Source organism: Kogia breviceps, chromosome 2, assembly GCF_026419965.1.
Source record: "Kogia breviceps isolate mKogBre1 chromosome 2, mKogBre1 haplotype 1, whole genome shotgun sequence".
NCBI lineage: Eukaryota > Metazoa > Chordata > Mammalia > Artiodactyla > Physeteridae > Kogia > Kogia breviceps.
In genome coordinates, this window is record NC_081311.1 from 157,173,617 (window position 1) to 157,187,238 (window position 13,622).

The 13,622-nt window shown below is 39.8% G+C and overlaps 2 protein-coding genes across 2 annotated transcripts in view; one reads left to right on the plus strand and one right to left on the minus strand.

The window, feature by feature from the left end:
• COL5A2 (collagen type V alpha 2 chain) overlaps positions 1-8,450 on the minus strand; it is a 367,799-nt gene extending 359,349 nt beyond the window's left edge. The window contains exon 1 of the mRNA XM_067026444.1: positions 8,284-8,450. The gene's annotated coding sequence lies outside the window, so the exon portion shown is untranslated. The remainder of the gene's footprint in view (positions 1-8,283) is intronic.
• The window catches only part of WDR75 (WD repeat domain 75), a 42,614-nt gene continuing 37,343 nt past the window's right edge, over positions 8,352-13,622 (plus strand). Inside the window, exons 1-2 of the mRNA XM_059055268.2 lie at positions 8,352-8,450; positions 8,598-8,855. Of these exons, the coding sequence (XP_058911251.1) occupies positions 8,770-8,855 (86 nt within the window). The 5' untranslated portion in view covers positions 8,352-8,450; positions 8,598-8,769. The remainder of the gene's footprint in view (positions 8,451-8,597; positions 8,856-13,622) is intronic.

The window sequence follows — 13,622 nt, forward strand, 5'->3', positions numbered from 1 at the left end:
TGCCACCACGTGGTATATCTGTAGTTTTGCAGTCGTCGTTTGTTTAATAGTTTTCATACCTAGTTCTTAAGTCGTCATCATCAGCTCAGATCTCTGGCATGCAAATACTATTAAATACTCTAGGAATATCGGGTCTGTTCCAAGATAATTTACATACTAATAAATCATCAACTAGTAAATGGTAATTAGGAACCCACAATGCAGGAAACATTGCATTATGATACCTGGAAGACCAATATACCATCTTGCCCTCAAAGAGCATACATCTGTAAACACGAAAACACAGACAAATCAAGTATTAACAGGAGACAACTCAAGCTATTATACAATTAAATCACAATAAGTGGTAAAGAAAAGTTTAAGTGCTCTGACTGGAAACTAGGAAGATAAATGAGAATGTTCATGGAAGAGAATTGAGAAGGTTTGAAGCTCTTGGAAAGGATTTAGATATTCAGAACAAAAATAAGAGGGCATTTCAGGTAGAAGCAACATTAAATAAAGGTAAAGATCTAGAATCATCATGGAATGCTAGGAGGACCACACCCACAGTGAGGTTCACAGAGGCGAGAAAAATAAGCTAGATTAGAAAAAGTTAGGACAATTTGTGTCAGTCCTTCATTGCCAGATCCAGAAGCCTAGATTTTAGCCTATAAGGTCATAGGGAATCATTGATTCAAAATACCATGCTTTTATTTCCCAGATATAATCCCTCTACCACGTGAATGTCTATGAGTTTATACAAAAATAATTCATTTCCCAAATTGAGAATAATCTAACAGCTCAGATCCTTTAATCCCTCACTCTGAGTAAGTAATTTGAGGTTACAGAGCCCTGAAATCAAAGTCAACCAGTAAATCACCCCAGAGGGAAAACATTAATAAATAAATATTAAAAAGGAGGATGACTGGGCCCAAGGAGATGTGAAACTATCTTCCTAATATTTTACTGAGATCTGTTCTGAGAGGGTGGTTGTGCATTGCAGGGAAGGAAAAGAATTTTAACAAAGAAGAAAGGAGAAGAAATTTGGGTTCATAGGCCCCTTTCAAAGCAGAGTGTAATGTAGTGTGTACTGGGGAGGAGCAGAGGCAGGTAAAGCAATGAAGGACTAAGACAATTGCTAGGTGACACTCAGATGTCCAGGTAAAAATAATAACTCCAGCAGTGGGTCAGTTTGATTCAAATTGTTGATGTAAAAATTTTAAAAAAATAGAAAATTTATTGTGGGTCATATATTATTGGATGCTACACTGATTTGTTCTTTAAAACACAATTACAGAGCACCATGAAGAGTAAAAGATCTCCAGGCGGGGAGATTCGAATAATGGTTCCTGAATCTTCACATGTGAGAAATCACGGGGAAAACTTGGGGTCTTTGTTTATGCTGCCCATTCTGCCTGGAATGTCCTTTCCAGAATCTCTTTACATGGCTTACTTCTATTCATCCTTTAAGAATTAGGTGAATCATCACCTCCTTTAAAAATGCAGGCCAGGGCTTCCCTGGTGGCGCAGTGGTTGAGGGTCTGCCTGCTGAGGCGGGGTACATGGGTTCGTGCCCCGGTCCGGGAGGATCCCACATGCCGCGGAGCGGCTGGGCCCGTGAGCCATGTACGCTGAGTCTGTGCGTCTGGAGCCTGTGCTCCGCAACGGGAGAGGCCACAACAGTGAGAGGCCCGCGTACCGCAAAAAAAAAAAAAAAAAAAAAATGCAGGCCAGGTTAGGGGGCCTTCTGTAAACCCACATCACCATGTATATACCTAACATTTGCACTCGATTACAACATAATATAATGATCACTTTTGTGTCCATATTCCTCAATATAAGATCCCCATGTACCATGTCTTAACTCATCTTTATATCCCCAGGAACCAGGACATTGTCTTACATTAACTATTCAATGTTTGTTGAATTAGGAAGCAAAATGTGTTATTAAAAAGATAAAATTACACACCTATCAGAATGGCCAAAATCCAGAACACTGACAACAAAAAATTCTGGCAAGGATGTGGAGCAACAGGAATTCTCATATATTGCTGGTAGGGTTGCAAATTAGTACAGTCCCTTTCGAAACAGTTTGGAGGTTTCTTACAAAACTAAACATACTCTTACCATACAATCCAGTAATAGCACTCCCTGGTATTTACCCAAAGCAGTTGATACACAGAAACCTATACATGGATGTAATAGTAGCTTTGTTCATAACTGCCAAAACTTCAATGCAAACAAGATGTCACATCCACATCAAGTGAATGAATAAATAAACTGTGGTATATCCAGATAATGGAATATTATTATTCAGCACTAAAAAGAAGTGAGCTATCGTGCTATCATGCTATGAAAAGACATGAAGGAAACTTATACGAATATCACTAAGTGAAAGAAGCCAATCTGAAAAGGCTACATATTGTATGATTGCAACTATATGACATCCTAGAAAAGACAAAACTAGGGATGGAGACAATAAGAAAATCAGTGGTTTCCAGGAGTGGGAGTTGAGGAGGAAAGATGAATAAGCAGAGCACAAAGGATTTTTAGGGCAGTGAAAATATTCTGTATGATATTATAATGCTGGATAAATGTCATTATATGTTTGTTCAAGCCCACAGAATGTACAACACTAACAGTGAACCCTTAGGTAAGCTAGGACCTTGCGTGATTATGATGTGGCAATGTAGGTTCATCCTTGGTAAATATCTTCCCATCTACACTGTGAGAACCTGGCAGGGTTCCTGGAGATAAAACATATGAAAGGGTGGGGACATTCATGCAGCTAGGCTCCCTTGGAATTTTTAACTATCAAAGTTGTCCACACTATAATTTGTCCACTCCAATAATTTGTCAGTTATAGCTTACGTTTTCTTTCCCAAGTACTGCTCCAGCAATGGCACTCTGCTCTTGGGCATCTGCTCTGATATGCTGTGATTCTATCTGCCTGTCTCCAGTTTGGGGAGCAGGGGCAGTGCTTTTCCTTGTGCCCTCAATTATTTGATGGATCTAAGAAGAATTGTTAATATTCAGTTGTTTTTTTCTTTTTTCTTGTTGTGAGTGTGAGAGTAATGATTTCCAAGTTCCATATAAGCTAGACCTGAATTGTGACTACTGTGATAGACCAGAAGGGACCCTATATGACTTTTGACACTAGACCACAAGACACTCTCCGAGGAATGTCAGCCACCATGTAAAAATTCCAACTACCCTGAGACTGCTATGTCAGAGACGCCAGGTCTAGGTGCCATGGTTGATAACCCCAGGTAAGCTTGCAGCAAACAGTCAGCATCGACTTCCAACCATAAATGCGCCATTTTGTATGTCCAGTCAAGTGAAGCCTTCAGATGACTGCAGTCCAGCCAACATGAAAAATCCCATACAACCATCTCAACTGACACAGAAAAGTCACTTGACAAAATACAACAGCCTTTCGCGATTAAAACACTCAGAAAACTAGGAAGAGAAGGGAATTTCCTCAACATGATAAAGGGGACATATGAAAAATTCACAGCTAACATCATACTTAATAGTGAAAGATTGAACACTCTCCTCCCAAGATCAGGAATAAGACAAGGATGCCTGCTTTTACCACTGCTATTCACCATTGTACTGGAAGTTTAGGCAAAAAAAAAAAAAAAAAAAAAAAAAAAAAAAAAAAAAAGAAAAGAAAGAAATAAAAGGCATCCAAATTGGAAAAGAATATCTATTCACAGATGACATGATCTGACATATAAAAAATCCTGAAGAATACAAAACAGAAAACTATTAGAGCTAGTAAGTGAATTCAGCAAAGTTGCAGAATACAAGATCAACATACAAAGATCAGTTTTATATCTATACACTAATAATTGTGGGGGTGGGGGGAGAAGTAAATACTTAATGGTAAACAATTTCCTTCGGGGTGATGAAAATGTCCTGGAACTAGATAGAGTTGTGGTTGCACAACACTGTGAATGTACTAAATGTCACTAATAAAAAAATTTGTTATGTGTTTTTCACCACAATTTTTTTAAAAAAAACAAAAAACTGATGCCCAGGTTACACTGCAGACCAATTACATCAGAATTTCTGAAGATAGGACCGGACCAGGTTTCATTATTTTCTAAAGCACACCAGGTGTGCTTTACACCAGGTGTAGCTAAAGTTAACTACATCTTTACATATATTAAGGAGAATTTAGTAAAAGGTTGGTATGAATAGCTAGAATATCCTTGGGGATATAACTAGCATAAAATATTTATTAAGGCCAGGTACTTAAAAGTATAGTGTTTTGTATGAGTTGATTTTTATGTTGGTAGGACTTGCGGGTCTACTTAATGATTTGTTTTGCACGGTTGTCATTAAATTGTGGAACTTTTTTTAGCTTTATGAAGCTATTCCTTATTGCCTAGCCTCTCAGATTGAAATCTGAGAGTTCAATAACAATTTTTAATTTTTGAGATATCATTTTAATAATCTGAGAAAAAAATTACCACCAAGAAAACCCATAAGTTCTCTTTTGCAGTGTTACTTCCCAATTATATTACACCCTCAATCTATACAAAATAAAATAATACTATCCATGTTTCCAGTCTTCACGAACACCCTCCTTCTCCATTCCTAGCTTACCATTGACCAGAAGTCTTACCAATAACAAAATAATCAACATATATTTTTGTTAAATGTATATCTACATACATTTTATGCATTCCTGACATATCTTTCTCTTAATTTTTTCGATATTATTAGGCAATTCAGTGCATCTGTGAGTTTTTTCAAATTGTCACAAACCTCCAAAAAAATTTTCCAACATATTTATTGAAAAATATCTGCATATAAGTGGACCCACAGTTCAAACCTGTGTTGTTCAAGAGTCAACTGTATAAAACTCTTCATGTAAAACATAGGAGAATATTTTCATAAACTTGGAATACATAAAGTGTTTTTAGATACAATAACAAAAGCATGATCCATAAAAGAAAAAAAGTGATAACTATACTTCATCAAAATTTAAAACTTCAGTTCTGTGAAAGACACTATTAGAAGAATGAAAAGACAAGCCACAATCTGGGAGAAAATATTAACAATTCACATATCTGACAAAGGAATTGTGTCCAAAATATATAAAGAAATCTCCAACTCAACAATAAGAAAATAACCAACTAATAAAACAATGGATAAAATATTTGAAGACATTGCACCAGAGAAGATATATAGATAGGAAATGAACACATGAAAAGATGCCCAACACCATTAGTCATTAGTGAAATAAAAAGTAAAACAATGAAATCCCACTATAAACTTCTTACAGTGGCTAAAAGTAAAAATACTGACAACACCAAGTGCTGACAAGGATGTGAAGCAACTAAAACTTTCAAAATTTACTGATTAGAATGCAAAATGGTACAAAACTGGAAAAACAGTTTGGCAGTCTCTTAAAAATTTAAACATATTATTTGACCCAGCAATCCCACTTATTGGTATTTATCCCAGAGAAATGAAAACTTATGTTCACACAAAAACCTACAAATTAATGTTTAAACAGTATTATTCATAAGTTCCAAAACTGGAGAATAAAACTAAACATCCTTCAACAAATAAACAAATTGCAGAATATCCATATAATAGAATACCACCCAGCAATAAAAACGAGAAAACCACTGATCTATACAACATGAATTTCAAATACATTATGCTAAGTGAAAGAAGCTAGATTCAAAAGGTTACATACTATATAATACCATTTATACAACTTTCTGGAAAAGGCAAACTATAGGGACAGAGAACAGATTAGTGGTTGCCCAGTGTGATAGTTAATTTTATGTGTCAACTTAACTGGGTCACAGGGTGCCCAGATATTTAGCTAACCGTTATTTCTAGGTTCGTCTGTAAAGGTATTTTCGGATGAGATTACCATTGGACTCTGTGGACTCAATAAGGACTCAATAAAGCAAATTGCTCTCCCCAGTGTGGGTGGGCATCATTCAGAGCCCATTAATAGCCTAAGTAGAACAAAAGGAAGAGGAATAGAGAATTCATTGCTTCTCTACCTGACTGCTCAGCTGGTACGTCATTCTTCTCCTGTACTTAGACTGGATTTACACCATCAGCTCCCCTGGTTCTCAGGCCTTCAGACTCAGACTGAATTACACTACCGGCTTTCCAGGGTGTCCAACTTGCAGACTGCACATTGTAGGACTTTTCAGCCTCCATAATTGAGTGCACCAATTCCTTTTAATAAACAAACAAATAAATAAATTCTATTGGTTATGTTTTTCTGGAGAACCGTGACTAACACAGATTTTGGTCCCAAGAAAGGGGTGCTGCTGTAACTAACAAATACCTAAAAATACTGAAGCAGCCTTGGAACCGGATAAAGGTAGAGGCTGGAAAAGTTTTAAAGTGTGTGCTAGGAAAAGTCAGTACTCTCATGAAGGGACTTTTAAAGATGATTCTGGTGAGGACGCAGAAAGAAAGGAGAGCTGAAGAGAACCGAAGACCTGTCAAAGATGTTCAACTCAACAAATGAACCAAACTTCCCTTGCTCTCTTCTATGAAATGCCTAAGGAAGTATCTGATACCATGTACAGAGAGTATCTAGCCACCTCTATCACCCTCAGTATTCTATTACTTCTTTCCAGTCCTCCAAACACTTTAGAAAATTTTGCTTTTATTTTAGTGTTTGTAGGCCAATCAACAAAGACTGTTGTATGATATATGAATGCCAGTATATGAAAAGATATTAGACTTAAGAAGCAGAATTCACTATACTTAACAATTCTTGAAAAAGTGACTCCACATTACACTCTTAATTTTAAACAGTGAACTCCCCACCCTTGCTACCTTTCAATTGTTGTTCATTGATGCAGTATTTATAGGCAACTTCATTTGCCTTACACCATTTCATCAGTCCTTTTCCCTCCTGATTTGTTAAGAAATCATACTCTCTTATAACACTCCCTCTTCTTATGGATTTTCCCAAAACTTTAAATAGTTCCCATTTTTTGGCTGCCATTAGTTATTCCTCTTGGTTTTCCCAGTAACACATATCTCTATTCCACAAAACATACCCTCAAAATAAAAAATGCAAATATCCTTTAACCCCACAATACCTATTCTAGGAATCTCTCCTACAACAATACTGTCACAAATTTATGTGTCCTGTAGCACTATGTACCACTTTTTAAAAATTGGAAATGACTAAATGTCCACCTTTGAGTATGACTTAATCAATTATGGCACATTTACTCTATGAAATACTATGCAGTTATTAAAAAGGGGATAAAAATCTGTATACACTACAGTGAAAGCATATAGAGGAGAAAAAAGAATACGTGGTGCCTTGCATTGCACTGCAGAATAATGTTAAGGTATATGTATGCCTAGAAAAATATCAGGAAGCATATACACCAAACTTTTAATGGTGGAGAGATACTCATAGGCTATATGATATACCGAGACCATTCTATTCCTGCATTGAATTATTTTATATCAAATTTGTATTAACACTGAATTGTTAAAATATCATCTTTTAACCTACACGACCTTAACAAATATATATTCATCAGGTTACGCCTAAACCTCCTCAGAGAAAACTATTCTCCCTTATATTACTGTTTTATTTTCTTCGGCACACAATTTGTGATCATCTCGTTTGTTAAACATTTTTGTCTCTCTCCCATAGAAGGTAACAGGGCAGCGGTCACGTCTGTCTTGCATTGTGTCTCACATATAGAAGGCTCTCAATAATCATTTGCCTCCAGAAACACTGAAGAGATGTGGTAATTTTCTACACAATCAAGGCCGATCTCCTGTTCTTGTTAAAGTTAAGCTGTCACTGGCTCTTTATCCTTAGGAGTGTTACAGAGCCAGCACAGAGGGGACTGGTGGAAGGAAGGGAGGGAGGGAGGAAGGAAGATAAGCACCCCCTAATATACAGGGGCCACGAAAATGATACACATAAGTTTATAAAAAGGAATGGAGATAGAGGCATAAACTTTCTCAGAGTTCGGGGCTTCGGTCGACTAATTGCTAAAGCTAAAACCACGGCAACACGCAAAAAACAGTAGCAAACCAGGGAGCAGCGGCCCTGGAACTTGGCCAGGGTAGAGTGCAATGTCAGATCGACCAAGAAGGTCCAATGAACCAGGGAGAGAAATAGGAACCAGAATCCCGGAGTAAGAGCCAGGTGTCCAAAGGAAAATGCAAACCTCCTGGAGCTGTGAAGATCCTGTAGGAACGTATGCTCTGCTCAGAGGAACAGAACAAAGTGACGTCTAACGAGAGGAGCTAACAGGTGTGCAAAAAAGAGAACGCTACCTTTCCAACCAAGAACTCAATTGCGCGACCAGGAATGCTGTTGGCGCAAAACGCTGGCGTCATCTCGCAGCTCCCGAATCAAAGTTAAGAGAAAGGCGAAGCCTGGCGGGGTATGGAAAAGGACTGGCGGTCATCTGACACACTTCGGGCCACCTTTCCCTTCCGGCGTAAGAAACTTTAGAGTCAGATTAACAAATCCGGAGAGAAATTTATCTTTTCTAAATAAAAGTTTAGAGGGATCTAATATAAATGCATTCTGTGTTTCGCTTTTTCCTTTTTTCACATGTCCTAATTTGACGGTGCCCAAACCAAAGATGGCCACACAGGCGCTAGGTCTTACCATTGAGAACTACCATAGAGACTGAGGCCTAGAGGAGCCCTGCAAGGACCGGGTCTGTGGGCTGGGGCAAACGCCCTATCAACCGGCTTCCGTCGGGGAAGCTCGGGGCGGGGCCGGCGACAGGGAGTCCTTGCGCTTGCGCGAAGATGGTGGAAGAGGAGAGTCTCCGCGTGGTACGCTGTGGCGGCAGCGAGTTGAACTTCAGGAGAGCGGTGTTCTCTGCGGATTCTAAGTAAGAGGCCACCACGCGTTGCCGGCCCAGCTGAGGGGCGAGAGTCCCCGGGGGATGGGAGAAAGAACTGTCAGGCGCGTCTGGACAAACCAGCAGGCGGTTCTGGGCTCGGGGAAGGGACGCGCGTGCGGCTGACCGCAGGGCCAGCGGTAGGGAGCTGGTGCCCGTGTGCTGTAAGAGGACTCAGAACTCCTTAGTTCCGTAGCACCTAAGGCTGGGGCGCGCTTCCCCCGTCCCCGGACCTGCAGGTAGATTGTGGGCCCCCCGGGCGGACTCACGTGTCTAGAATCTTCTGTGTGGGATAAAAACACGCGTAAGCCCTGGTCCCCTTCCTCAGGAGCTCAGTGTAGCTGGGAAGCTTAACTAAACCCAGTTCATCCATTTTGTGCCCTTCGCAAGGTTCTTAATGTCTGCCTCAGTTGCCTCATCTATGAAAGGGGAATAATATTTAGTAATCCATCTCGTAGGGTTGTTGAGAGGAGTAAATGTCTTAATACAATACAAATAAAGCAAGTTAAACAGTGCCTAGCGCTTAAGGGCCCAATATACGTCAGCTGTCACCATCATTGCTCTATTGTCATCATCTAGAAGTGACACAATGAAAAAAAACGTTTTCAAGTCATTCAGGGATAGAGAGACACTTAGTAAAAACCCTTTCTATCTTAGAAAAGTAGAGGTATTATCTTATGAAAGTTTGTTTGACCCGCAATGTCTTGCTTATGGGTGTATGGCAGGTAGTTATTGAATGCATGCATAACTTGAAGGAGCTTTCATAAATTGCCTTAGAGGCAAAAAATAATCCTTGGTCTTTACAATAAAGAGGGCTTTGTTGATACTCATCTTGTGAATTGGAGGAAGAAACTGAGGCTTCAAGAGATTGCCAAAGTTCTGCCACTTTGGACTTATATCCAGTTTCTTCCTCCAGTGTACTGTTTGTATATCTCATTCATTATACTGGGATCTATTGTATTTCACTTGATTAGTGCAAACTGATTAGTCTTACAATTCATTTTTTAAGTATTTATCAGCTATGTATTTATGACACGCTGCGATGACAAAAACTAAGATAATTCCAGGATTGTTCCTACCTTCCAGAGCTCTCAGTGTAGTGAGGAAAAGAAGATAATCAGTAACAGATGTTTCATACAGTGGCACCTTGGGGTCCCATAAGAAACAGAGTACTTCAAACTGGAAGGATGGAGAAGGTTGATGAGAAAGTGATGTTTAGGCTAGACATAGATGGATGGATGGTATTTTGACTAGGGGATATGGATGGAAGGCATTCCAGATATGGGGCACAGTATAAGCATGAGGACTGTGGTACAGTGAGCTTGTGAGAATGGTATATGAAGAGAGCTAGTGGGAAATGAGGTTCTAAAGGGAACATAGAGTCAGTTCTTGGTTGTTTGGTCCAAAGAGAGTGTATTTTTTTATTCTGCAGATAAGGTGTTGGTGGGGAGGGGAGGGCGGGATAACATGATGGTGTTTCCTCAAGAATATTAATCTGAGAACTCTATAAAACTATACAGTATGTGGTGGAGAGAGGAGAGGTGGCTAGGCTAGCATATTCAAGGTGCAGTGATGGCATAGAAGGAGGAGTTACACAGTGAAAGTTTCCCTTCAGCAGTAGGATCTTGCAAAACTAACAGGAGTTTGCCCCTTCCATGATACTGGGGGGAGGGCAACCAGGCAAAGTGAGCAACTTGAAATTGGAGTGGGGGAGGGGTGTCATGTGCATAAGGTCAGTATACTTGCAGCATAGGCTGAAGGGAAGTGGTGGGAGAAGAGTCTAGAACATTATAGACCAGGTATTAGAAGACTAATGCAGGCATCCAAGCAAGAAATGATTTTGGCCAGAATTAAGATAATAATGAAGATGAAGAGAAAAGGCAGAGTTTTGGAGTGATTTAGCAATTAGGATTAACGAGGAGAAGATGTAGGGTTCACATGTGCCTGTTGAGTTTAAAGTACCTTTAAAACAACCAGGTGGGTGTAGCAGGTGTTTAGGCAGAAATTCAGGACGGGAACTTGGTCAAGATTTAGAGATACATTTTTTTTCATATATATAGAAGCTAATAATTAAACCAGTTTTCTGGTAAATTAACAGGGTTATAATGAATTCACCAAGGACTTGAATATTATCTAAAAGCTGCCACAAGGGTTGGCTAACTTATACAAAGGGGAATAAAATAATTTTGTATTTTACCTCAAGGAGCTTATTAAAAAAGCTGAAATAGGGCTTCCCTCGTGGCGCAGTGGTTGAGAATCCACCTGCCAATGCAGGGGACGCGGGTTCCTGCCCCGGTCCGGGAAGATCCCACATGCCGCGGAGCGGCTGGGCCCGTGAGCCATGGCCGCTGAGCCTGCGCGTCTGGAGGCTGTGCTCCGCAACGGGAGAGGCCACAAAAGTGAGAGGCCTGCGTACCACCAAAAAAAAAAAAAAAAAAAAAAAAAAAAAGCTGGAATAGTAAATGAAACAACAGAATCGTGGAATTTTAACAGCTTTCTCTTGGTCATTAGGTCCTCTTAGAACTAGGACAAAGCTCTACTCTGCCTACTTGAGTGTGTTATTATGAGAGGCAAGCAGGGAGGTGAGGTATACATGAAAGGACCTGGCATCCGCCTATCAAGTATTACTCCCAGTCCAGCACTGTTTGCATCACACCCTATTGCCTCCCCCAGTTATATGGTGCTATGTATCATAGCAGTAGGGTACTAGGGTATAGGAAACTAAAACAATGGGTCATTCTTGCCTTTTACATTTCTAAATTATCACAGAATCGATGTCCCTGACTAAGTATTTTTCCCTGCAGATCTTTCTGGATACTGCTGCTGTTACATTACTGTAACTCTTATTCCTAGTCTTGCTCAGAACCCTGTAACAGGGTTCTGTTGCCTTCCTTAACTATAGCTCTTATGTCTGACTTTCAGGGCCTTCCCTGATGTAGCTCAACTCTGCTTATGGGGTTGTGTTTCCTGCTAGTGCCCATTATGCACACTTAGCTACTTACATAGGTACATTCCCTGTCTCTCGTAGGTACCATGTTGTTATTTCCCTACTGTTTTTTTGTTGCTCTTCGTTTTCTTTCCCAGCCCTTAAATCATGCATCCTTCAGAACCTCATTTAAATCCTGATTCCTGCTTGAAAACATCCCTAATTTCTTACTTCACCACTTGATCAACAAAGATGATTTGAGTCCTGTGTGACAGGCATTGTGTTGCTTTACATGCATCCCTGTCTGCATGGTTTAGGTATTATCCTCATTTTACAGAACCATTTATTGAGTGTTTGCTGTATATGCCAAGCTTGCACTTGCATGCATTGTTTCATTTAATCCTTATAATAACCCTGCGTGTGGAGAACAGCAAGGTTTAGAAAGGTTAGGTAAATTCTTCAACATCATTCAGCCTTGTACATAGTAAAGCTGGCTTTGGAACCCATCTGTGTTTGACTTCTTAAAAATGCCTCCTTTTCTACCACACCCTGTTTGTTTTATTATTTCAAGTAAGTAAACACACAGTTCCTCCCCTCAAGGAGGGGAAGTTCTCTCATAACACCTTGCAGAAAGTGGTGGGATAGAGTCAAGCCCCACACCCTGCAGGTGCGTGTTAGGACTGGTGCTGATCTGGAATGAGGTGAGGGAAGGCTTCCAGTGGAAAGACCCCTGAGCTGAATCTTAAAGAATTTAGTCAGAAAGAAAGCATTCTCAGCAGATAGCAGAATGTGCAAGTGTGGAGAGTGTTTTCTCTAGAGGTTTGCATTCAAACAGTTAAAGTCATTACTCCCTGCGGAGAAGCAAGGAGAGAGGAAATTACTTTCCACTGGGGAAGAATATCAGAATCAATTAGCGGGAGTTTTCTTGGCAAACAGCAGTACCCCCTCACCCATCAATATCTCTAGGAAACACTGCCTAAAGGACTTGCTGATGCTAATGGTGAGCAGGGGAGAGTGAGGGGGTCGTTGGAGTTTTGAACCACTTAACCTACTGTTCAAGTGAAAAAGTATTTCCAGTCAGACTGGAGTCAAACATAGGAATTTGGATCATATCCTGAAGGCAGTGAGAAAACACCGAAGGATTTTAATTTAATTTTATCTTTATTTAAGGAAGTAATATGGTCAAGTTTGTAAAATTATTCTGGTATGAGTATGAAAGGTTGAGTCAAAAGGCCACACCTGGAGACTGTAGGAAGCCCTTAAGAGTGGTCCAGACAGGAGATGGTAAGAACTAGGGTACTCATGGGAATGGAGAGGAGGATCCAGCCAAAGGGGAATCCATATACCTTGGTTGCTTTGTTGCTTGTACTTTGTTGATCTTATAAACCGTTGAACACAACCATGGCCCCTGGTTACAGCACTTACAAGATGCATCCTGATTTCAGAGAGGTGAACATATGAAAATTGAGTGTCTTAAAAATGATAAAATAGGGTAGTAGCAACCCCAGTCAGCATTAGAAGATTTACCCTTTGATTATTTTGTAATAATTTTTTTACTGGTTCATTTTATCTAAATAGTGTATAAAACATTTGAAGATCAGGCATGTTCTGTTTGACAAACTGGATTGGACATTGAAAATCAAAGATAAATAGAGTCTGTGCCCTATAGGAGCATATGGCCAGATAAGGGCAATGTATATTTACATAAATGAGACATTTCAACACAGTTTGAAAGTACCCAGATCAAATCATGCCTTGGGTGCTTTGAGAGCACAGAGAAGAGGTCCGCCTAAGGATTCTGTGGTTTGTACATTCTATGGTATATGAGAAAA